Source organism: Oncorhynchus gorbuscha, linkage group LG09, assembly GCF_021184085.1.
Source record: "Oncorhynchus gorbuscha isolate QuinsamMale2020 ecotype Even-year linkage group LG09, OgorEven_v1.0, whole genome shotgun sequence".
In the NCBI taxonomy this organism is placed as follows: Eukaryota; Metazoa; Chordata; class Actinopteri; order Salmoniformes; family Salmonidae; genus Oncorhynchus; species Oncorhynchus gorbuscha.
This window is the reverse complement of record NC_060181.1, coordinates 67381453-67406329: the sequence shown is the minus strand read 5'-3', so window position 1 is coordinate 67406329 and position 24877 is coordinate 67381453. Positions and strand designations below refer to the sequence as shown.

The 24877-nt window shown below is 44.0% G+C and overlaps 1 protein-coding gene across 1 annotated transcript in view; it reads right to left on the bottom strand.

The window, feature by feature from the left end:
• Positions 1-1720: 1720 nt before the first annotated feature.
• Positions 1721-24877, bottom strand: part of itgb5 (integrin, beta 5) — an 87254-nt gene continuing 64097 nt past the window's right edge. The window contains exons 11-15 of the mRNA XM_046363186.1: positions 14700-14922; positions 13859-13959; positions 12383-12502; positions 7233-7399; positions 1721-2759 (exon numbers count right to left, since the gene is read on the bottom strand). Coding sequence (XP_046219142.1) covers positions 2664-2759; positions 7233-7399; positions 12383-12502; positions 13859-13959; positions 14700-14922 — 707 coding nt within the window. The 3' untranslated portion in view covers positions 1721-2663. The remainder of the gene's footprint in view (positions 2760-7232; positions 7400-12382; positions 12503-13858; positions 13960-14699; positions 14923-24877) is intronic.

The following is a 24877-nucleotide window of genomic DNA, read 5'->3' as shown; positions in this document are numbered from 1 at the left end:
ACTTACCGTACTGGAAGTCCTTATAGCTTCCATTTTAACTGCGCCCTGTGTCCCTGAGAGATAATAAACGAACACGCTAACCTACTTTTTCCCTACAGCTGAAACCTGGACTGAGGCTGGGCCCTGCCTCGCAGGGGATGAGGCCCCCACCGGGGGGGGGATTTATGACCTCACTTCAGGCTGAAATAACAGCCCCTCCAGTCCCATAGACATGTTCCATATCCCAGCGTTAGTTCCACCCCCTTCCCTGTATACTTGGGATATTCCAAATTATGAAGTTAGCAGGGAAATAGAATACATTCTCCAGCTCATGTGAACCATCAAGTTCTCAGAAAACTGAATAACAAATAGGGTGTACACATATTCCAAGTGTTTATTGAGATTACTTTGGGTTGTTAGTGCTTCTATGAGTCTTATTTGCAGTTCATTTCATCTCTGAAAAAAATGCTGAATTTATGCAACTAATTTAGCAGCTAAAATACAAATCTGGGTTAGCTAGGGAGAGAAGCACATGGTGAGGGTTGTCATGGGCGACAGCAGAAACCAAGGTGTAAAGGGAGACAAGACCACCTTTACTCTGTGTTTCTGTATGAGGGCAGTAGACTGTTGCTTATTGGTTGAGAGTGAGAACAGATGCGTTTGAGCACATGCACATCTTCCCTGGCACCTGAGGTCTAAGCCAAAGACAGACCCCCAATTCATTCATGTCTCTCTTAACATTGTCACCCTCCAACACTCCATTTCATTCATGTCTCTCTTAACCTTCAGTCACCCTCCAACACTGGCTGTTTATTTTTGTTATTTGGAAATGTGCTGCTGCTAGGAAGTATAGTTTATTGGTGAAACAGGTGAAACTATGCATAGGTAAAACAAATAAAAGGTTGAGGAGTCTAGACAAAGTGGGGGAAAAATTGCAAGAGGATCACCATGGGAGTAAAAGTCAAATAAATGGGATATATTTGCTTTTAAGTCATCCATTTATTGCTGTTTCGTGAATACCTACTCTGTGTGCAGAATGACATGTACACACAGTAGTGTTGTAAATCTATTGGTTTCTAATGGTGAATTATCAATGCTGTACAGGAATGGTCTAGGCTCATGCATTTCCTCACATGGTGCCAAGACACACAAGTAAGCAGATTGTTTTTATATGATTCTTATTGCGTTTGGCACACACACATCCATAAAAGTTAGTGCGCACACTTTTTTCGTCCATCGTCTCCCGCTCTCTCTTGCACTCTCTCAAGCCTAGCTCACCATCACAAAAAAAGGCCATGGAACACATTTAATGAGAAGTATTCCCTCCCATCTCATACTGTAGCCCTTTCATAACTCCAGTGATATGTTTTAGCCTGCTTCTTCCTGTTGGAATGGGTGAGGGAGAGAGTTATGTCCCATGTCAACACAGCTTAGAGACGTTCCCTGTCTCTCCGCCCACCCACACTCACAGTGCAAGTAATGTAGCCATGACAGAGAGCAGGGTTATTGCAGTCATACTGAATAGTAGCCTGGTCCCAGATCCGTTTGTGCTGTATCCAAATGGATCTATTTGTTTGGCAATGACAATAGGTGCTGACACAGCACAAACAATAGATCTAGACTAGAGAAAGAAGTACATATATAGTGTAACAACAATAATAGAAACACAATGAGAATAGATGGAGATTCCTAGTCACTTTGAGCCTCTCCTAATAATATAATAAATTGTGTGAAACAAGGGTAAGAAAACTATTGTTCTTTTAATGTTAGTACCATGACGCCAAAGTCCACAAAAAAATGTGATGTTATTATCTCATAAACCTGAAAATCTCCTGCTGATGTACATTAATTCATATTTCCATTTGTTATGAAGGAGGATGCATAGTGAGTGTCAGGATAGGCATTTTTAAGAGTAAAAAAAATATATACATACAAATATAAGTCGATGCCTTGGCTGTCTGTACAATGTGTATTGCTGTTTATGTGAAGGAGATGTTATGGTTTATGACAGCGTTTCCCAAATTCGGTCCTCGGAACCCCAAGTGGAACACATTTAGTATTTCCTTAACACTACACAGCTGATTCAAATGATCAAAGCTAGATAATTAGTTGATTATTTGAATCAGCTGAGTAGTGCTAGGACAAAAAAAACAAAATGTGCACCCTTTGGGGTCGTGAGGACAGAGTTAGGGAAACCCTGGTTTGTGATGTGAAGTTGGCAATTTAACACAAATTGTCAGTGACAGATAGGGTTTCATTGTTCTGTCTACATAGTTCAGTCTGCTTATATAACATCCGCTTGTTAGCTAGAGAGATGACTCAGAGGAGCACAGATTATTGTCTCTGTCTTCTAAACAATTTCCAGACCAGGAGAATGTTGTTGCTTGTCCTCTGGGCTGTATTCTACTGACATCAGTAAACCATACAGAGCAGCCTAGAGCTTTAAGTCACATCTCATTACTTCATGGTAGTTGGTCACTTTGTTTCTCCTCAGTCAGAGAGAAAAAAAAGGCCACAGTCCCCAGAAACAATCCAGACTACTACTTTTACTTCTGTTTGTCATAAGTCCTTGGCAGATCAGATAGATGGTTAAGTTTATTTAATCATTTCCCACCCCTCCTGGTTCTCTACTTGGACCGGTCCTGCCGTGCCCCCGCACCACCAACACCCCCATGGGGAGGTGGTCAGTGGGCTGCTCCGTTGTAAGACTTGCCATACATAATGAAGTCTGTCTCTATTGGGTGGCTGGAGATGGGCTGCTTGTAGAGGGGGTTGGAGGCCTGAAGAGAGAGATGAAAGAGAGCGAGAGAGAGAAAAGGGGAGAGAGTAACAGAAAGTTTGAAAAATTTGTCAGTTCAGCAACATGCACATGTTGAGGCAGGATGGACATTTAAGCCAGTCTCTGAATTTTGGAACAGTAAGTGTTCCAAACAGTTCTTCCACTAACTGACAGCTATGTGGTCCAACATGAGGTCTGATGGTTCAACACATTGTTTTTGTTCCAGCAGATGCTTCAAGTTAGGCTCTTCACACTGATCACATTTAAGTGGTCATATAGAGCATATCATATAGAGCATATCATACAGAGCATATCATATAGAGCATATCATATAGAGCATATCATATAGAGCATATCATACAGAGCTAGAGCACAGAGCTTCGCAGCCAACTCCAAAGCTATGGTTGAAGACACGAACAAGAATTCTCACTACGACCTCAGCAGAGCCATCAAACAGGCACAATGACAATATAGGATCAAGGTGGAACCCTTGTGGAACACCGGCTTCGATGGGCTACAGTCCATAACAGATTACAAAAGGTGGATCTAGCCGTGATCTATCCAACAATGCCTCTCTACCAGAAAAAGACAATGCATTTTATGCACGTGTCAACAAAAACACCACAGAGCCATGCACAACGGCCCCCGACGTCCCAGAGGACTTGGTGATCTCGCTCTCCGAGGCAGAAGTAAAGTTTTTAATCTGGTCAACACTTGCACCCGCATATGAGGTTCAAACAGGACTGTTAGATTTGTAACTGAATGAAGACATTTTACAATGGAATTTAACCTATTGTTAAGAAAAAAAGATGGGGATAAATGTAGAATGAATCATACAATATTAGGCCTACTGATTATTTCTCAGTATCTACTTGCAAGCTACCGGACATACATTTTTCTGAAACCTTTGGTAGACTGATGAAAGGCTACTCTGAGTCAGTGGATAAATCTCAATTGCATACTTCTCATATCTTCTCAAAACCCATTGAATGAGAAAGCTGGAGGTCCCTCTCCTCTGACCTTTTCCTCTAATGTATTTTGAGGAGAAGGGGAGAGGGGACGCAAACAATTGTGATTATCTCACAGGCTGCGATACAGTTTAGCCTAATTCACATCAAAGTGAAATGACAAAATTGCATTCTCTTATTTCTTCAACTCTCATCATAGTTCTTGTGTGGTTTTTATTCATACTTAATGTTATTATATTTTCTAAACTAAAAAAAGAAACTTCCTCTCACTGTCAACTGCATTTATTTTCAGCAAACTTAACATGGGTAAATATTTGTATGTACATAAGTTTTGACAAACTGAACAAGTCCCACAAATATGTGACTAACAGAAATGGAATAATGTGTCCCTGAACAAAGTGGGGGTCAAAATAAAAAGTAATAGTCAGTATCTGGTGTGGCCACCAGCTGCATTAAGTACTGCAATGAATCTCCTCCTCATGGACTGCACCAGATTTGACAGTTCTTGCTGTGAGATGTTACCCCACTCTTCCACCAAGGAACCTGCAAGTTCCCAGATATTTCTGGGGGGAATGGCCCTAGCCCTCACCCTCCGATCCAACAGGTCCCAGACGTGCTCAATGAGATTGAGATCTGGGCTCTTCGCTGGCCATGGCAGAAGACTGACATTCCTGTCTTTTAGGAAATCACGCACAGAACAAGCAGTATGGTTGGTGGCATTGTCATGCTGGAGGGTCATGTCAGGATGAGCCTGCAAGAAGGGTGCCACGTGAGGGAGGAGGATGTCTTCCCTGTAACGCACAGCGTTGAGATTGCCTGCAATTGACAACAAGCTCAGTCCGGTGATGCTGTGACACACTGCCCCAGACTGTGATGGGCCCTCCACCTCCAAATTGATCCCACTCCAGAGTACAAGCCTCAGTGTAACGCTCACTCCTTCGACGATAAACGTGAATCCGACCATCACCCCTAGTGAGACAAAACCGCGACTCGTCAGTGAAGAGCACTTTTTGCCAGTCCTGCCTGGTCCAGCGATGGTGGGTTTGTGCCAATAGGTGACGTCGTTTCCAGTGATGTCTGGTGAGGACCTGCCTTACAACAGGCCTACAAGCACTCAGTCCAGCCTCTCTCAGCCTATTGCGGACAGTCTGAGCACTGATGGAGGGATTGTGTTCCTGGTGTAACTCGGGCAGTTGTTGCCATCCTGTACCTGTCCCACAGGTGTGATGTTCAAATGTACCGATCCTGTGCAGGTGTTGTTACATGTGGTCTGTCACTGTGAGGACAATCAGCTGTCTGTCCTGTCTCCCTGTAGCGCTGTCTTAGGCCTCTCACAGTAGGGACATTGCAAATGATTTCCCTGGCCACATTTACATCATGCCTCCTTGCAGCATGCCTAAGGCACATTCACGCAGATGAGCAGGGATCCTGGGCATATTTTTGTGTGTGTTTTTCAGCGTCAGTAGAAAGGCCTCTTTAGTGTCCTAAGTTTTCATAACTGTGACCTTAATTGCCTAGCGTCTGTTAGTGTCTTAACTTTTTTTGTTGCTGAGTTTATATTATTAGTATTACTACATTGTTGGGAAATAGCTCTCAAGGTAAGAATATCACTGTACTGTTTTACACCCGTTGTGTCCTGTGCACGTGGGGAATAAAACTTTGAAAAACATCTTTGTTCCTTCCCCAGTTCACACATATGGCTTCAGTGTTATGATACATGGGAACTGTTCCAAAAATACATTAGATGTATACCACAATGAGATGAAAGACAACAATATATTCCACAACTTGGCATTTCAAATGGGATGTGCTTATATCCTATCCTTCGCAGACATGCAAGTGTCATCACTTATATAGGCCTACTCTTGTCCCAAAACAGGCATCACAGCAATTCACACAGCCTTTCATTTGATAGATGGTGTAATAGTCCTCATTGACTCCCATATCAAATGTGGCTCAGTCACATATGAATTCAACCTGTTTATATGTGCAGTGCCTTCTGAAAATATTCATACCCCTCCTTGACTTATTCCACATTTTGTTGTGTTACAGCCTGAATTCAAAATGTATGTATGTATTTTCTCACCCATTTATCTACACACAATACCCCCTAACGACAATGTGAAAACATGTTTTTAGATTTTTGTTGATAATTTATTGAAAATGAAATACAGATATTTATAATAATAATAATAATATATGCCATTTAGCAGACGCTTTTATCAGTATTCACACCCCTGAATCAATGCATGGTAAAACCACACTATGCAGTGATTACAGCTGTGAGTCTGAGTAAGTCTCGAACTTTGCACACCAGGATTGTACAATATTTGCCCATTATTCCTTTTCAAATTCTTCAAGCTCTGTTAAGTTGGTTGTTGATCACCCATTTTTAAGTCTTGCCATAGATTTAAGTTGATTTAAGTCAAAACTGGTGTTAGGCCACTCAGGAACATTCAATGTCGTCTTGGTAAGCAACACCAGTGTATATTTGGCCTTGTGTTTTAGGTTACTGTCCTGCTGAAAGGTGAATTCATCTCCCAGTGTCTGGTGGAAAGCAGAGTGAACCAGGTTTTCCTCTGGGATTTTGCCTGTGCTTAGATCTATTTAGTTTATTTTTATCCCCGCCCCCTCAAAAAACTCATAGTCCTTGCTGATGACAAGCAAACCCATAGCATGATGCAGCCACCACCATGCTTGAAAATATGAAGAGTGGTTCTCCGTGATGTGTTGGATTTTCCATTAAAAAAACACTTTGCATTCAGGACATGAAGTTAATTTCCATGCAGCATTACTTTAGTGCCTTATTGCAAACAGAATGCATATTTTGCATCCTTTTCACTCTTACAGGCATCCTTTTCACTCTTGCCATTTAGGTTAGTTTTGTGGAGTAACTACAATCACTGCCATTAAACTCTTGAACTGTTTTAAAGTCACAATTGGCCTCCGGCAATGGAGTTAGGAAGGACGCCTGTATCTTTGTAGTGACTGGGTGTATTGATACACCATCCAAAGTGTAATTAATAATGTTCAAAGGGATAGTCAAGGTCTGCTTTCTTTTTTTGCAAGGCATTGGAAAACACTCCCTGGTCTTTGTGGTTTAATTCTGTTTGAAATTCACTGCTTGACTGAGGGACCTTACAGAGGGACCTTATATATGTGTGGGGTAGAGAGATGAGGTAGTCATACTTTTTAAAATTTAAACACTATTAATGCACAAAGAGTTCATGCAACTTATGTGGCTTGTTAAACACATTTTTACTCCTGAACTTATTTAGGCTTGCCATAACAAAAGGGGCTGAATACTACTGTCTCAACACATCTCTGCTTTTCATTTTCTATTCATTTGTAAACATTTCGAAAAACATAATTCCACTTTGACAGTGTGTAGGCCAGTGACATCAAAAATATTTATATTCAGGCTGTAACAACAAAAATATTGAAAAAGTCAATTTTCTGAAGGCACTGTAAATCACTGTTATAAATAGGACAGTCATCCTCCTCACCATCTCGTAACGTGCGCGGCAGCGTGCGCTCTGGAAGCGGGCAAACTCCCGTCGGTCGTGCACGGTGATGACCAGCTTCCAGATGGCTAGCAGCACAATGCCCACCAGCAGGATACTGCCCACCACTGCCAGGAGGACCGTCATGGCATCCGGCGCTGCGCCACACTCTGGAGACGGGAGGGGAGACAAACAAAGATGATTAAAAAGCAGATATACATAGGAACTAAGAAAATACACAAAGATCTAGATAGGAGAAATATATAAAGAGTAATATACACTGAACAAAAATATAAACACCATGGTCAAAGTGTTGGTCCCATGTTTCATGAGTTGAAATAAAAGATCACAGAAACGTTCCATACGCACAAAAGGCTTATTTCTCTCACGTTGTGGACAAATAGTTTACATCTCCGTTTCTCCTTTGCCAAGATAATCCAAGATTTTAAGGGGGGGTGCAATTGGCAGGAATGGCCACCAGAGCTGTTTCCATAGAATAGAATGTTAATTTCTCTACCATTAGCCGCTATAAGAGTGGTCTATGGTAGAGGTGGGGTTATGGTATGCGCAGGCATAAGGTACGGACAATGAACACAATTGCATTTTATCAATGGCAATTTAAATGCAGTTACTGTGACGAGATCCTGAGGCCCGTTGCCATTCATCCACGTTTCAGCATGATAATGCACAGCCCCATGGAACTGTACACAATTCCTGGAAGCAGAAAATGTCCCAGTTCTTGAATGAACTGAATACTCACTAGACATGTCACCCATTGAGCATGTTTGGGATGCTCTGGATCCACAGGCCACAATCAATAGCCTCTATGCTAAGGAGATGTGTTGTGCGGCATAAGGCAAATGGTGGTCATACCAGATACTGACTGGTTCTCTGATCCATGCCCCTAAAAAAAAAAAAGGTATCTGAAAAACAGATGCATGTCTGTATTCCCAGTCATGTGAAATCCATACATTCCTAGACAGTCCTAGTTAATTAATTCATTTAAATTGACTGATTTCCTTATATAAACTAAAACTTCAACAAGCATTTCTCAAAGGCTGGCCATGCCTTCCGCCTGGCTACTCCAAACCTCGGCCAACAGCTCCGCCCCCCCCCGCAGCTAATCGCCCAAGCCTCTCCAGGTTCTCCTTTACCCAAATCCAGATAGCAGATGTTCTGAAAGAGCTGCAAAACCTGGACCCGTACAAATCAGCTGGGCTTGACAATCTGGACACTCTATTTCTGAAACTATCCGCCACCATTGTTGCAACCCCTATTACCAGCCTGTTCAACCTCTTTCATATCGTCTGAGATCCCCAAGGACTGGAAAGCTGCCGCAGTCATCCCCCTCTTCAAAGGGGGAGACACCCTGGACCCAAACTGTTAGACTTATATCCATCCTGCCCTGCCTATCTAAGGTCTTCGAAAGCCAAGTCAACAAACAGGTCACTGACCATCTCGAATTCCACTGTACCTTCTCCGATGTGCAATCTGGTTTCCGAGCCAGTCACGGGTGCACCTCAGCCACGCTCAAGGTACTAAACGATGTCATAACCGCCATCAATAAAAGACAGTACTGTGCAGCCGTCTTCATCGACCTTTCCAAGGCTTTCGACTCGGTCAATCACCATATTCTTATCGGCAGGCTCAGTAGCCTCGGTTTTTCGGATGACTGCCTTGCCTGGTTCACCAATTACTTTGCAGACAGAGTTCAGTGTGTCAAATCGGAGGGCATGCTGTCCGGTCTTCTGGAAGTCTCTATGGGGGTGCCACAGGGTTCAATCCTCGGGCCGACTCTTTTCTGTATATTTCAATGATGTTGCTCTTGCTGCGGGCGATTCCCTGATCCACCTCTACGCAGACGACACCATTCTATATACTTCCGGCCCGTCCTTGGACACTGTGCTATCTAACCTCCAAACGAGCTTCAATGCCATACAACACTCCTTCCGTGGCCTCCAACTGCTCTTAAATGCTAGTAAAACCAAATGCATGCTTTTTAACCGTTCGCTGCCTGCACCCGCACGCCTGACCAGCATCACCACCCTGGATGGTTCCAACCTTGAATATGTGGACACCTATAAGTACCTAGGTGTCTGGCTAGACTGTAAACTCTCCTTCCAGACTCATATCAAACATCTCCAATCGAAAATCAAATCAAGACTTGGCTTTCTATTCCACAACAAAGCCTCCTTCACTCACGCCGCCAAACTTACCCTAGTAAAACTGACTATCCTATCGATCCTCGACTTCGGCGATGTCATCTACAAAATTGCTTCCTACACTCTACTCAGCAAACTGGATGCAGTTTATCACAGTGCCATCCGTTTTGTCACTAAAGCACCTTATACCACCCACCACTGCGACTTGTACGCTCTAGTCGGCTGGCCCTCGCTACATATTCGTCGCCAGACCCACTGGCTCCAGGTCATCTACAAGTCCATGCTAGGTAAAGCTCCGCCTTAGCTCAGTTCACTGGCAACACCCATACGTAGCACGCGCTCCAGCAGGTGTATCTCACTGATCATCCCTAAAGCCAACACCTCATTTGGCCGCCTTTCGTTCCAGTTCTTTGCTGCCTGTGACTGGAACGAATTGCAAAAATCGTTGAAGTTGGAGACTTTTATCTCCCTCACCAACTTCAAACATCTGCTATCTGAGCAGCTAACCGATCGCTGCAGCTGTACATAGTCCACCGGTAAATAGCCCACCCAATTTACCTACCTCATCCCCATACTGTTTTTATTTATTTACTTTTCTGCTCTTTTGCACACCAATATCTCTACCTGTACATGACCATCTGATCATATATCACTCCAGTGTTAATCTGCAAAATTGTAATTATTCGCCTACCTCCTCATGCCTTTTGCAAACAATGTATATAGACTCCCCTTTTTTTCCCTTCCTATTGTGTTATTGACTTGTTAATTGTTTACTCCATGTGTAACTCTGTGTTGTCTGCTCACACTGCTATGCTTTATCTTGGCCAGGTCGCAGTTGCAAATGAGAACTTGTTCTCAACTAGCCTACCTGGTTAAATAAAGGTGAAAAAAATTAAATAAATAAATAACTCTAAAACCTATAAAATTGTTGCTTTAATATTTATGTTCAGTGTGTGTGTATGTATGCGCACACACACACACACACACACACACACACACACACACACACACACACACACACACACACACACACACACACACACACACACACACACACACACACACACACACACACACACACACACACACACACACAGCTAAAAATAAATAAAGGAAACACTTAAACAACAATGTAACTCCAAGTCAATCACACTTCTATGAAATCAAACTGTCCACTTAGGAAGCAACACTGATTGACAATACATTTCCCATGCTGTTGTGCAAATGGAATAGACAACAGGTGGAAATTATAGGCAATTAGCAAGACAACCCCAATAAAGGAGAGGTTCTATAGGTGGTGACCACAGACCACTTCTCAGTTCCTATGCTTCCTGGCTGATGTTTTGGTCACTTTTGAATGCTGGCGGTGCTTTCACTCTAGTGGTAGCATGAGACGGAGTCTACAACCCACACAAGTGGCTGAGGTAGTGTGGCTCATCGAGGATGGAACATCAATGCGAGCTGTGGCAAGAAGGTTTGCTGTGTCTGTCAGCGTAGTGTCCAGAGCATAGAGGCGCTACCAGGAGACAGGCCAGTACACCCGGAGACATGGAGGAGGCTGTAGGATGGCAACAACCCAGCAGCAGGACCGCTACCTCCGCCTTTGTGCAAGGAGGAGCACTGCCAGAGCCCTGCAAAATGACCTCCAGCAGGCCACAAATGTGTATGTGTCTGTTCAAACGGTCAGAAACAGACTCCATGAGGGTGGTATGAGGGCCCGACGTCCACAGGTGGGGGTTGTGCTTACAGTCCAACACCGTGCAGGACGTTTGGCATTTGCCAGAGAACACCAAGATTGGCAAATTCGCCACTGACTCCCTGTGCTCTTCACAGATGAAAGCAGGTTCACACTGAGCACATGGGACAGAGTCTGGAGACGCCGTGGAGAATGTTCTGCTGCCTGCAACATCCTCCAGCATGACCGGTTTGGCGGTGGGTCAGTCATGGTGTGGGGTGGCATTTCTTTGGGAGGCCGCACAGCCCTCCATGTGCTCGCCAGAGGTAGTCTGACTGCCATTAGGTACCGAGATGAGATCCTCAGACCCCTTGTGAGACCATATTTACATTTACATTTAAGTCATTTAGCAGATGCAAGACAATGCTAGACCTCATGTGGCTGGAGTGTGTCAGCAGTTCCTGCAAGAGGAAGGCATTGATGCTATGGACTGGCCCGACCGTTCCCCAGACCTGAATCCAATTGAGCACATCTGGGCTGGGACATCATGTCTCGCTCCATCCACCAACACCACGTTGCACCACAGACTGTCCAGGAGTTGGCGGATGCTTTAGTCCAGGTCTGGGAGGAGACCTCTCAGGAGACCATCCGCCACCTCATCAGGAGCATGCCCAGGCATTGTAGGGAGGTCATACAGGCACGTGGAGGCCACACACACTACTGAGCCTCATTTTGACTTGTTTTAAGGACATTACATCAAAGTTGGATCAGCCTGTACTGTGGTTTTCCACTTTAATTTTGAGTGTGACTCCAAATCCAGACCTCCATGGGTTGATAAATTTAATTTCCATTGATAATTTGTGTGATTTTGTTGTCAGCACATTCAACTATGTAAAGAAAAAAAGTATTTAACAAGAATATTTAATTCATTCAGATCTAGGATGTGTTATTTGAGTGTTCCCCTTATTTTTTTGAGCAGTGTATATAAGAGAGAGAGAGAGATAGGAATATAGACAAAGGGAGATGCAAGAAAGAAAGAGTCAAACAATCGTACAGAATGGCTGTTAAAAAACAGGCCTCGTTTACGCAAAAACATATAAATCTAATATCATAACCCAATTGTCCAATAGAGTGCATGTCCAAAAGAGGCCTAGACTGACACTCTCCAGATAATAACAGACAGACATGGTATACACACTATTTCATACTACAACAACATGACCTTCTCTGTTATTGTTTTATCTTCCATATATTTGAATGTGAAGAGAAGCAGCTGGCTGATATGTTATGTCCATGTTTTCTGTAGCAGTACTGACCTGGCTCTTTGAGCGCGGTGAGGACTGACATGCCGTTGGCGTGTTCAGAGTACATGAACTTCATCACACACTCGTTCTCCGTCTTGTACAAGCAAAGGACAGCGTTTGGGTCTTCCGTTTCTATAAGAGGACAAAAAAAAGAGAGAGGAGCACTGCTGAGACACAAGCAAGAAAAGTGCTGGCGAAACTTACAGAGAGAAGAGACAAAAGACAAAAGACATAAGAAAGAAAACAAGAGAATTGTGAGAGCTCCGACAACACAACAATGTGGGAAAATGTATCAAGATGCATTGCTTTATTGTGAAATCACTCTTGGATAAGTGATTGATCACATTCCACAGTAAGGACAGAGCCATTTGCTTTGCTTTTTGTGAACTCTTATCATTCAAATATTCTAAATGCCTTGTGGACTGAGGAATTAGACTAGCTCTAACCCCTCCAACGTCTTCCATCTCCTCGATTCCCTCCAGCCTCCTCTCCCCTCTCTGCTTTCGGCGGGAGAGAAGTTTCTGGAATGTACATGCAGAGTCTATTAGGGGAGGTCAGACGGTTGGAATAGCAGAGTGAGAGAATGCAGTGAACAGAGCAGTTCTAGGACAGTGAGGGCAGAGCGACAGTGAGGGGAGGGCCTTAAGATATAACAATCTCTTTAAATCCAGAGCCCATGTTGAGTCTGAAACAGCACCTTATTGCCATCTCAGCATCACAATGTCCCCACAAGCAACATTAACATATATTAAAACATTCCTAGTTAACTATCCCCTGTAATGCAAAACGCTGAAGGGATCCAGACAGACCAAATCCTGGGACTGTCTATGTTCCACTTAAGACCTGTGCGTTTTAAAAGACAGCACGTGATGACAGTTTAGAGTTATGGGTGCAGGTAGAGTTACATGTTTGTTTAGAGGGTGGGGTAGATGGGGAGTAGGCAGGGGGCATCATGTTTTAATGGGGCTGCGTGTCTTTGAATCAAATGATGGGTTTGGCTGCATGGCGCTGTCCGTTATTATAAGCTGCTGCCCAGAGGACAGAACAGAAGATGTCCGTCCGCTCTGCCACTAGAGACCCAGACTGACACTCGCCAGAAAATAACAGACACCCACTCTGGACTGGAGAGGGTATATTTATTTTCATAAGTAATTACAGATGAGGCATATGAGCGTGTGTGTGGGTTGGAGAAGCGTGCATTACGTTGGTCTGAGCTAAACCGTCAGAGCAGCTGGGTGATGTCACATTAGCTAAAACAGCTCAAACGGTACGTATGCCGTGTGTTGGCAAGTCTGTGCTCAATAAGAGTGGGAGAGAGCTAATAAACTAGAACAAGGGAAGGCGTCTGTAATGCATCAACAACAAACTGCTGCAGACACTAATCACAGATGTTGATACTCCTCTGTGTGTGTGTGTGTCTCTCTCTCTCTGCTGACCAGCTGATGTTAGAGAGGGGAACCACAGTCAGTCAGTGTTTTGTTTACTCACTAAGCGTTTCCACAGTGATGATCTCGTCCTTGCATAGCCGCTGGCACGTCTGGTTGTCGGACAGTCTTCCGGAGTCGAAAAGCCGGCACTCGATGCATTCCCCTGGAGTGGAGAAAGAGAGAGATGACAGAGCGACAAGGGAGACCGTGCGTGGCATAATTACATATGTGCCGTGTTTACAGGAGCAGAGCTGACCAGGCCTAGAGTATAAGGTCAGTTTATGGTCAAGGGTCACACCCAAAATGTTCACCTTTTACCTCTGAAATGAGAGCCATGTGTGAGTATAGGAGCATGCCGGGAGGGTACAACTGTGACTGATAGCAACACATTCCCTGGGATAGCCTGCTGATACACTCTGCTCCTGATATAGGATGAGTGATTCGAGTGAGGAGTTTGAGTCGTAAACCTTTTGCTTTTTTGGGGGACACCAATGGAATGGGAGCCGTCTTAACATCTTTCTGAAGCGCAAATCATAGTCCACAGTCGCTGAGACACGCTAGTCTGGCATCCCATTGTGATATAGCTGTGTGGCTCTGAGACTACCATCCATGGGGGGCGTGCAGCCCAAAAGCGCACATCCTCACAATTCCCAACCAAAGCATTTTGTACTCTGATAGACCCTTTACAGAAATAATCTAGACTGAGTTATATGCGTCTTAAATCCTTTTTTGTACCTTAATGCAAGGTAATGGATGATATGCGTCTTACCATGATAGGTCAAACCACAGCTTCAGGTGCACATTAGAAACCCCTGGACACTTAGGACATGGTTGACCCTCCTCTCCCTCCTTACTCTTCTTCTTGCCTTCCCTCCACACATCCCTTCCTCTCTGTCTCGTACCTTTTGGTGCCACAGGCATCGGGGCAGGTGGGGCATTTCTCGCAGGTGTCCCCGAAGGCCCCTGGTTCTGTACACTGGCAGTGCCCGCACACACAGCTGCCTCGCCCACTACAGATCTTCCCGTCATCAGACACACAGGAAGACGTGTCCGTGGAGCAGTTACAGTTGTCCCCGATGTAGCCCGCATGGCACTTACACTCCCCACAGTGGCACTCTCCGTGACCTGAGAAGAGAGGAGGTAAGGAGGGAGAGACTATGAGGACAGTCATCACAGACAGTGTCAAGTGGTATTAAACACAGGTCCATATGGTAAGGAGCAATATGCAGTTGATACATACATTTGGTCTTATAAATGCATGATCTGTACCTATTGATTCTTGAAGAATATAACTATAAATGCTTAGTTCAACTGTCGAACACTATCAGAACACAAAATATAAACTTGTTTGTATCCAATGTTCGTAAACAAACTAAATGTAAAACACTGTATATCCTCAAAACATGGTTAAAACTATCATTTTGATGTCATCAATGGTCTGTCCTTGACATGAATTTGAGTGTGGACACATTTCTCCAAGCCCAGGAGGGAGGAGGCTTTTTTATGGTTTTAACTGCTGATTAGAGAAAAGTAAAAAACATACACCTACACATTCCACGAAAGGATTTTAACTGGGAAGAAAGTTTCTTAATGTTTGAACAATCTATAGACAACACAGCCATTCACAATCCTTCGGCTTAACCCAAATTGTTATGGATCACAAAAGCTGTGATCTTCCTTGTCTCCGGGCTCCCGAGTGGCGAAGATGTCTAATCCAGGCTGTATTACAACCGGCCGTGATTGGAAGTCCCAAAGGGCGCACAATTAGACCAGTGTTGCCCAGGTTTGGCCGGTTTAGGCCGTCATTGTAAATACGAATTTGTTCTTAACTGACTTGCCTAGTTAAATAAAAGGTTACATTTTATTTCATCAGTCATGAACAACTGGATTACTTTCAATTATTCCAGTTGGGGCTTGGGTCTCTAGAACCAATAACGAGCATGCAAGGCTAACGAACTTAAATGGAATGAAGCTTATCCACATTGGAAGCAGCCCAAGGTGAAGCTAAGCCTTAATAGGTGTGATGTCAGAGTTAATCACAGATCAAACACTGATTTTTCTCAGTAGCGGTGCTGGGACCTGTGTGTGTGTGTGTGTGTGTGTGTGTGTGTGTGTGTGTGTGTTGGGGAGGACTAAGGGCAGATCTCACAGTAACAGACAGTAGGCTGGGTTCTTCAGACAAGAGAAATAACCCCTTAAAAGCTTTATCAAAGTAAAACAATTAGTCTACTGTAAAAAAAAAAATGAAAGAAAAGCTTTTTGTGCATATGGACAATTTCTGGGATCTTTTATTTCAGCACATGAAACATGGTACCAACACTACATGTTGTGTTTATATTTTTGTTCCATATAGGTAGAAGAGAGATCTTTCCTAATCCAGGTGTTTTAGCCTAGTCCCCTCTAATGGCAGGATAATTCCACAGGGTTTAAATATGAAGAAAGCCTAATACTACATACAATAAACCTTAAAGGTTGAACAACATGGGTCTAACTAACCAGTCTGAACACTGCAGCAAATCACAATGATGGTAAACTACTAGCGTACAGTGTGATGTTTCATCTATGGAGCCGTTTTTTTAAAGCTTGTTCTAGAATCTACAGAAGGATTCCATTCTGTTGTGGTACAGTAGAGATGTATGCCGACTGACAGACAGGGCCCAGAGACTGTGGAACGCCTAACAAATGTAATTAGTGCTGTCTGGGTAGGATGTTCACATTGATTTAGACACACTACACCCTTAAATCACGGTAATAAGGATTTCGTGGCTAAGTAATTTTGCTCATAGATTATGCATATATGAACTACACATCGACACATCCAGCCCAAAGTGAGAGGTTAAAAAAAAAAAAAAGACGTTTAGTCGCCAATGTACCAGAACATGTCTTAATGGGATTAGTGTTGTTTTTAAGGACCATAATTTAAGAGGTGGAAAAGTTGAGTCTGGTCAGATTAATCACCCCTGTGGTTTATGATCATGTCTTTGCCGCACCCAACAACGGTCACTGACGGCGGCCAGTAGCACAACCAGGGTGTGTGCGCGTGTTTGTGTGCACAACTGACAGGTGTGTGCCTCCTGGTCCTGGCGGCTGAGTCACTGTGAGCGAGGCCTGGGAACATGTCTTTAACCAGAGGGCATTGCTGGGAAATTCATAGTGTGAGTGGCAATGTCACAGTAGATCAGGGCTTTCCAACCCTGTTCCCGGAGAGATACCATCCTGAAGGTTTTCGCTCCAACCCTAATCTAGCGCACCTTATTTGAATAATTGGCTGGTTGATAAACTGAAATCAGGTTAGTTACAACTGGGGCTGGAGTGTAAACCTACAGGATGGTAGCTCTCCAGGAACAGGGTTGGAGAGCGTGATTCATCTTGGAGGTTTGTTTGGGTAACGCTCACTTGACTGTCTACATGACACACTGACTACTGCCTCGTGGCTTCTACAATATTGTTTTCAAACACTGAGGCATGTCCTGACGTGCTGCGGTTTCTCCTATTCCCTACTTCTCAATATTGTGTGTGCGTCTCAAATCAAACTTTGTCACATGCGCAGAATACAGTGCAGATCTTGATGTGAAATAGTTTTGGCAAGTCGGTTAGGACATCTACTTTGTGCATGACACAATTCTTCCAACAATTGTTTACAGACAGATTATTTCACTTATAATTCACTGTATCACAATTCCAGTGGGCCAGAAGTTCATCCTCATCTGTACAAACAATAGTACGCAAGTATAAAAACCATGGGACCACGCAGCCGTCATACCGCTCAGGAAGGAGACGTGTTCTGTCTCCAAGAGATAAACATACTTTGGTACGAAAAGTATAAAAACCATGGGACCACGCAGCCGTCATACCGCGCAGGAAGGAGACGTGTTCTGTCTCCTAGAGATAAACATACTTTTGTGCGAAAAGTGCAAATCAATCCCAGAACAGCAGCATCATGTTGTGGGGGTGCTTTGCTGCAGGAGGGACTGGTGCACTTTGTTAGGGTTCGTTCCTGTTTCCTTGTCAATCATTGGTGAAATCAGCATTATGACAATATCTTTAATTAAATAACTAAAAAACCTTTATTAATACAATTGCAGACAGAAGTTGACAATCAGGAACATGGCACGCATGTTTCCCAGTAAGTTCTGCATCAAACAAAAAGGTCACATGTTATTTTATCAAACCCGAAATCCAGCCCTCGTGATGTCACTGCCTACGTCATTATCTTTTACTCATGAGACCAAAACCATGCCTACAAAGCTATATAAACAAAGCTGTTAGTGTGTTATCTAAAGCTTAGCAGTAAATGACCAAGTTGATTTATAGTGGAATGTCTGAGTAGTTCTCTCCCCTACAGAGTTCTGTCTCAGTCACACATTTCTTCGAGGGGTCTCTTTATAAGAAAGAGAGCGCGAGAACTAGAAAACTGTGGAACAATATTAAAACCTCAATGTACACTGCTCAAAAAAATAAAGGGAACACTAAAATAACACATCCTAGATCTGAATGAATGAAATATTCTTATTAAATACTTTTTCTTTACATAGTTGAATGTGCTGACAACAAAAACACAAAAATTAGCAATGGAAATCAAATTTATCAACCCAGGGTGTTCTCTGGCAAATGCCAAACGTCCTGCACGGTGTTGGGCTGTAAGCACAACCCCCACCTGTGGACGTCGGGCCCTCATACCACCCTCATGGACTCTGTTTCTGACCGTTTGAGCAGACACATGCACATTTGTGGCCTGCTGGAGGTCATTTTGCAGGGCTCTGGCAGTGCTCCTCCTTCTCATCCTTGCACAAAGGCGGAGGTAGCGGTCCTGCTGCTGGGTTGTTGCCCTCCTATGGCCTCCTCCACGTCTCTTGATGTACTGGCCTGTCTCCTGGTAGCGCCTCCATGCTCTGGACACTACGCTGACAGACACAGCAAACCTTCTTGCCACATCTCGCTCATCCATCCTGGATGAGCTGCACTACCTGAGCCACTTGTGTGGGTTGTAGACTCCGTCTCATGCTACCACTAGAGTGCAAGCACCGCCAGCATTCAAAAGTGACCAAGACATCAGCCAGGAAGCATAGGAACTGAGAAGTGGTCTGTGGTCCCACCTGCAGAACCAGTCCTTTATTGGCGGTGTCTTGCTAAATGCCAATAATTTCCACCTGTTGCCATTTGGTACAGCCCCAATCATGACCCCTAGGTGAACTTCTAACAACTTCACAAAATAGATGGCATCATGAGGCAGGAGAATAATGCGGATATATTGAACCAACATCAAGACATCACTCAAGAAGTTCAAGTTTGGTCACAAATGGGTCTTCCAAATGGACAATGACCGCAAGCATACTTCCAAAGTTGTGGCAAAATGGCTTAAGGACAACAAAGTCAAGGTATTGGAGAAGCCATCACAAAGCCTTGACCTCAATCCTATAGACAATGTGTGGGCAGAACTGAAAAAGTGTGTGAGAGCAAGGCCTACAAACCTGACTCGGTTACACCAGCTCTGTCAGAAGGAATAGGCAAAAATTCACCCAACTTGTTGTGGGAAGCTTGTGAACGGCTAACTGAAATGTTTGACACAAGTTAAATCAATTTAAAGGCAATGCTACCAAATACTAATTGAGTGTATGTAAACTTCTGACCCACTGGGAATGTGATGAAAGTCAGAATTTAAAAAAAAATCTGAAATAAATGATTCCCTCTACTATTATTCTGACATTTCATGTTCTTAAAATAAAGTGGTGACCCTAACTGACCTAAGACAGGGAATATTTACTAGGACTGAATGTCAGGACTTGGGAAAAACTGAGTTTAAATGTATTTGGCTAAGGTGAATGTAAACTTCCGAATTCAACTGTAGGTCTTGGATGGCAGGAAGCTTGACCCAGTGATGTACTGGGCCGTACGCACTACCCTCTGTAGCGCCTTATGGTCAGACGCCGAGCAGTTGCCATACAGGGCGGTGATGCAACCGGTCAGAATGCTCTTGACGGTGCAGCTGTAGAACTTTTTGATGATCTGGGGACCCATGCCAATGTCTCCTGAGGGGAAATAGGTGTTGTCGTGCCCTCTTCACAACTGTCTTGGTGTGCTTGACCATGTTAGTTTGTTGGTGATGTGGACATTAAGGAACTTTCAATTCTCGACCCGCTCCACTACAGCCCCATCGATGTTAACGGGGGCCTGTTGGGCCCACCTTTTCCTATAATCCACGATCGGCTCCTTTCTCTTGCTCACATTGCGGGAGAGTTTGTTGCCCTGGCACCACACTGCCAGGTCTCTGACCTCCTTCCTATTGGCTGTCTCGTCGTTGTCTGTGATCAGGCCTACCACTGTTGTGTCGTCTGCAAACTTGATGGTGTTGGAGTCGTGTTTAGCCACGCAGTCATGGGTGAACCGGCTGTTCAGGAGGGGACTAAGCACACACCCCTGAGGGGCCCCAGTGTTGAGGATCAGCATGGCAGACTTGTTGCTTACCCTCACCACCTGGAGGAGGCCCCTCAGGAAGTCCAGTACCTGTTGCAGAGGGAGGTGTTTAGTCCCAGGGTCCTTAGCTTAGTGATGAGGTTTGAGGGTACTATGTTATTGAATGCTGAGCTAAAGTCAATGAAGAGCATTCTCATATAGATGTTCCTTTTGTCCAGGTGGGAAAGGGCAGTGTGGAGTGTGATTGAGATTGTGTCATCTGTGGATCTGTTGGGCCGGTATGCGAATTGTAGTGGGTCTAGGGTATCCGGGAGGATGCTGTTGATGTGTGTGTGTGTGTGTGTGTGTGTGCGCACGTGCGTATGTGTTTGTCTGTGAGAGAAAGTGTGTTTTTAAATGAGAGTGAGGAGGCAGAGATCCTAGAACATGTCAATGAGCTGGTTTAATGTGATCTGGTATAAAATGGCCCAGGGAAGTCAGGACGCAGTACAAGTATTTCCTCTGATAGCATCAAGACCATTTCTCTTCTGATTGAAGGTCAGTACTGGTGTGGACTCATCATGGTCACACAGCCCTACTAATAATCCTTATCCCTGATTGACCCTTTACATCATTTGGTTGGTTACTATGGGCATACAATCAGATAGGGCTACAGTACATCTAAAACACTTTGGGTCTGATTATCCATTGGGAATGGGTCACCAACAGACATGCTCTTTATCTAGCTGCAGACAGAGTTCACTGAGAAAGCATACGGGTTAATGTAGCAATACATTATTAAAATACCCAACTTTATGTAACAACTAGCACACTTTCCATAATCGTCACTTAATTCCACTCACACCCTGAAACAGATGTGCATTTGGCATAATGCATGGGTACTGGTCTGGTGCTATTAATCATCGTTGTACTATTGTTGTTATTCAGCAATTTATATTTTGCTTATCTTTTCCCCTCTAATGACTTGGTCATCCTGACATCCAGGCCAGCACACCAGGCAGAGAGATCAAACGGAGGCTGTGTCACAAATGGCACCATATTCCCTATTTAGCTCACTACTTTTGACTAGGGCCCATCAGGATGCAGACTTTGGGATGCAGGCTTAGCCTCAGATAAACCGAGCCATAATGAGGGGAGAACCGACCCACTTCATCCCAGTCAGACAAGCTTGGCATGCTGCTGCAGAGGCCATTCCTCCCAGCTCTGCAAGCTCTCACTCTCGCCGTCTCCCTCTCTCCTCTGTCAGGATTCAGGTCACTGAGTTAAGTTAATGCACATCTCGCATCACTGCCATTCTGGCTAAAGGACAGCTCTCTTTCTGACAGAGAACAACAAGCGAGATACAGGCAGAAAAGGACCAACCAATGTGTCGTCTATCCCTTTCACAGCCAAAGCCCAGCTTAGCTCAGTCCAGGGCACTAAGCCAAGTCAAAGCAACCAAATCACACGTGTGGGAGTGCAGATCTACACACACACACAGAGACAGAGAGACAGAGAGAGAGAGAGAGACAGAGAGAGACAGAGACAGAGAGAGACAGAGACAGAGAGAGACAGAGACAGAGAGAGACAGAGACAGAGACAGAGACAGAGAGAGAGAGAGGCATTCAAACAACTAAAGTGGCAGGTTGGGCTGAGTGTGTTGTTGCCTCCCTCCCTCAGGGTTTAGCACTGAAAATATAGGCCTGGAATATAAGGTGATATATAGGGGAAGTATAGTGTTTCAATGTGTTCAGTATAAGGTTGGCTGATTGGCTGACTTCAGAGCAGGATAATAGGGAACCTAAGAAGTGTTAGAGAGGCAGGTAAGTGTGGGTTAGTTAGAGAATGGTCGCTGCACTGTTGGCGTATGGATTTTTAAGTGCGATAGAGCGAAGAGATTCAACTGTAAAACAAATGAGAGAAAGGTCAAGTTTATGCAGGCCACTTCATAAGAGGCTCCAAAATAAACTGTGTTTCCCATACCGAGTTATTACTGAAGTCTGGACCAACTGCTGTGTTTCCAAATACAGTATTTCCTGTTGCCTGAGACTGTCCAAACTCCTGCTGACTCACTGCTCTCTGTCCTTCTCACAACACAGACCAGACAGACAGACAAAAAAAAACAACAGGAAGAGAAGGAATCATTCAACTTATTTCGAACTGCTGTGAGCCCGGGGCTGTTTGAAAGCATCAACTGTAGCGCTCTACTGCTTTTGATTCTATTGCTCATACAGACCAAAATAGTATTTTAATTTGAAAAAGTACAGCTTTAAAAACAAAAATGGGTCACTGAAATGTTAAGCCTCCCCACTGAAGGGTAGAAAGATTTTTTACAAATCTGTTAAAAGCAAAAACACTACATGGACTGCACAACACATGGGTCTCATGTTGATGACACAAAATAAACAATGTTTCCCATACCGAGTTATTACTGAAGTCTGGACCAACTGCTGTGTTTCCAAATACAGTATTTCCTGTTGCCTGAGACTGTCCAAACTCCTGCTGACTCACTACCCTCTGTCTGTGTGTTGTGAGAACGACAGACTCACAGACAGACTCACAGACAGACTCACAGACAGATCGAGAGACCGACAGAGAGAGAGAAAAACACAACAGGAAGAGAAGGAATCGTTCAACTTATTTAGAACTGCTGTGAGCCTGGATCTGGTTGAAAGCATCAACTGTAGCGCTCTACTGCTTTTGATTCTGTTGCTCATATGGACCAAAATAGTACAGCTTTAAAAACAAAATGGGTCACTGAAATGTTAAGCCCCCCCCCACTGAAGAGTAGAAATATTTTAAACAACAAAGCAAAAACACTACATGGACTGCACAACACAAGTCCCATGTTGATGACACTCAAATGTGTTGTTGCTCGTTTGAATACAAAGCATACATGAAGTCATTGACTTGACAACAGTCATTTCTATGGGTTTAAAACCAAACAGAGTGCATATACTGTCCACACAGAACACAACCACACAAACTATTATTTGTGCAGTCTTTTCACAACAACTCTGTCTTGGCTTCCTGCCCTGTAGAAGGACCCTAAATAACTCAAACCAAGATTACACATCACCTATCTGGTGGTGCCATGGCCACACAGGGATACTAGAATCTCCCCATGCCGATAGACACACTTCTACCAGAGGCAGTGACTCCGGTGTAGCAGTAGGAAACTTTCTGAAGTTGAGCACAGTGATGTGAGGAATGAGGATATGTTGTCACTGATGGGGAAAAGAGGGCTGATTCATGCTAGGGCTGAGATGGAGTGAGATTGAGGAGAGGAAGCAAGTATTATTTTATTAAGTAAGCCAATAGGTGAGGATGGAAGCTGGGCCATGCTGCGCTCGAGTGGTATGGCTGATTGATGGAGCCGAGATGGAGAATGAGATGTAAAGAATGGACCTTGCTGCGTTCCACAGTGTCCCAGACTGAAGCTATAAAGACATACTGTATACTGGAGTCATAGGTGCCTGTTTACAGCTGGAATACTTAAACTGTCAGTTCGTTTGGGATATTACAACAACAAAGACGTGCAAACAGCGAATACTGTGTTTATCCCCTCTGACATCATCGATGTCGATAGAACAGCAGATGACGTACTGGAATCTTTTTGACCATCCTGCTCCGCGCACCTCACCTCTGTTTTGTCCAAAAACAACAACCAAGGTGCTGGGGCCGGACCGTGGGGCCGGACCGCGCTGCTGTTTCCCCTACTGCAGCTTCCATCTTTAAAGACAAGCCTTCAAACTTCTTTATAATCTATTTTCTAGATATGGGAAAAGGCCTTGTCATAGATATTTTTTTATTTAACCAGGCAAGTCAGTTAAGAACAAAATTCTTATTTTACCATGACGGCCTACCCTGGCCAGACTCACCCATAACCCGGACGACGCTGAGCTACATTCATCCCTCTTCAAAACGTCAGTAAAGTACAGGTGAAGTCAGAGTCAATCATGCTATCCTATTCTAGAAGATTGAAAGACAAAGTGAGAACTACTGTCGTAGGTTTGAAACCAGATTTCGAAGAGCTACAGGCATCCATTATTACACTGGGCCACTCCCTTTGCTTGGGAAGTCTACTGCCTCTAACGATCACTTTGAAAGCAGAACAATATCACCATAACCACATCTATCCCAGCATGTATTTGGTCTGTTTGACCTCAGTCCAGGGTTATGCTATGGTGGTTTGTGGGTCCACCATTTGTTTTGCATGGTTCATTTATAAAGGACCCTGTTGTGTAGATGCAACAAACAGTCTGCCTGTACACAAGTCTTTGAGGAGATTGGAACTTATTTTGTACAAATGCAGACGTCGAGTTTCTGGCTGCTGTACAAACGCACCAAACAAACCCAACAGAGAGAAGAAGTCAGAGCACAGCTGCCAAGAGGCTCCAATGTAGAGACATTCCCAATTCCCCATCACAGCACATCACAACAACAGTGCACAGCATTCCCAGGTGGTCAGCACGCTGCCAAAGAGTACAGAGATGGTTTCACAATGGGGGGAGAAAACCACAAAAACTACAGGGAGAGAGACTCTAAGCTTTGCAAAGTGTCAACAATGTGACAGGAAACTTTGCTGAGCAATGGAAACTTTGCTGAGATTTGATATTCACACAATACATTTCAATCCCAAAGTTCATTCATGAAAAATTATAAACTTATTTTTTTTAAACTCTGC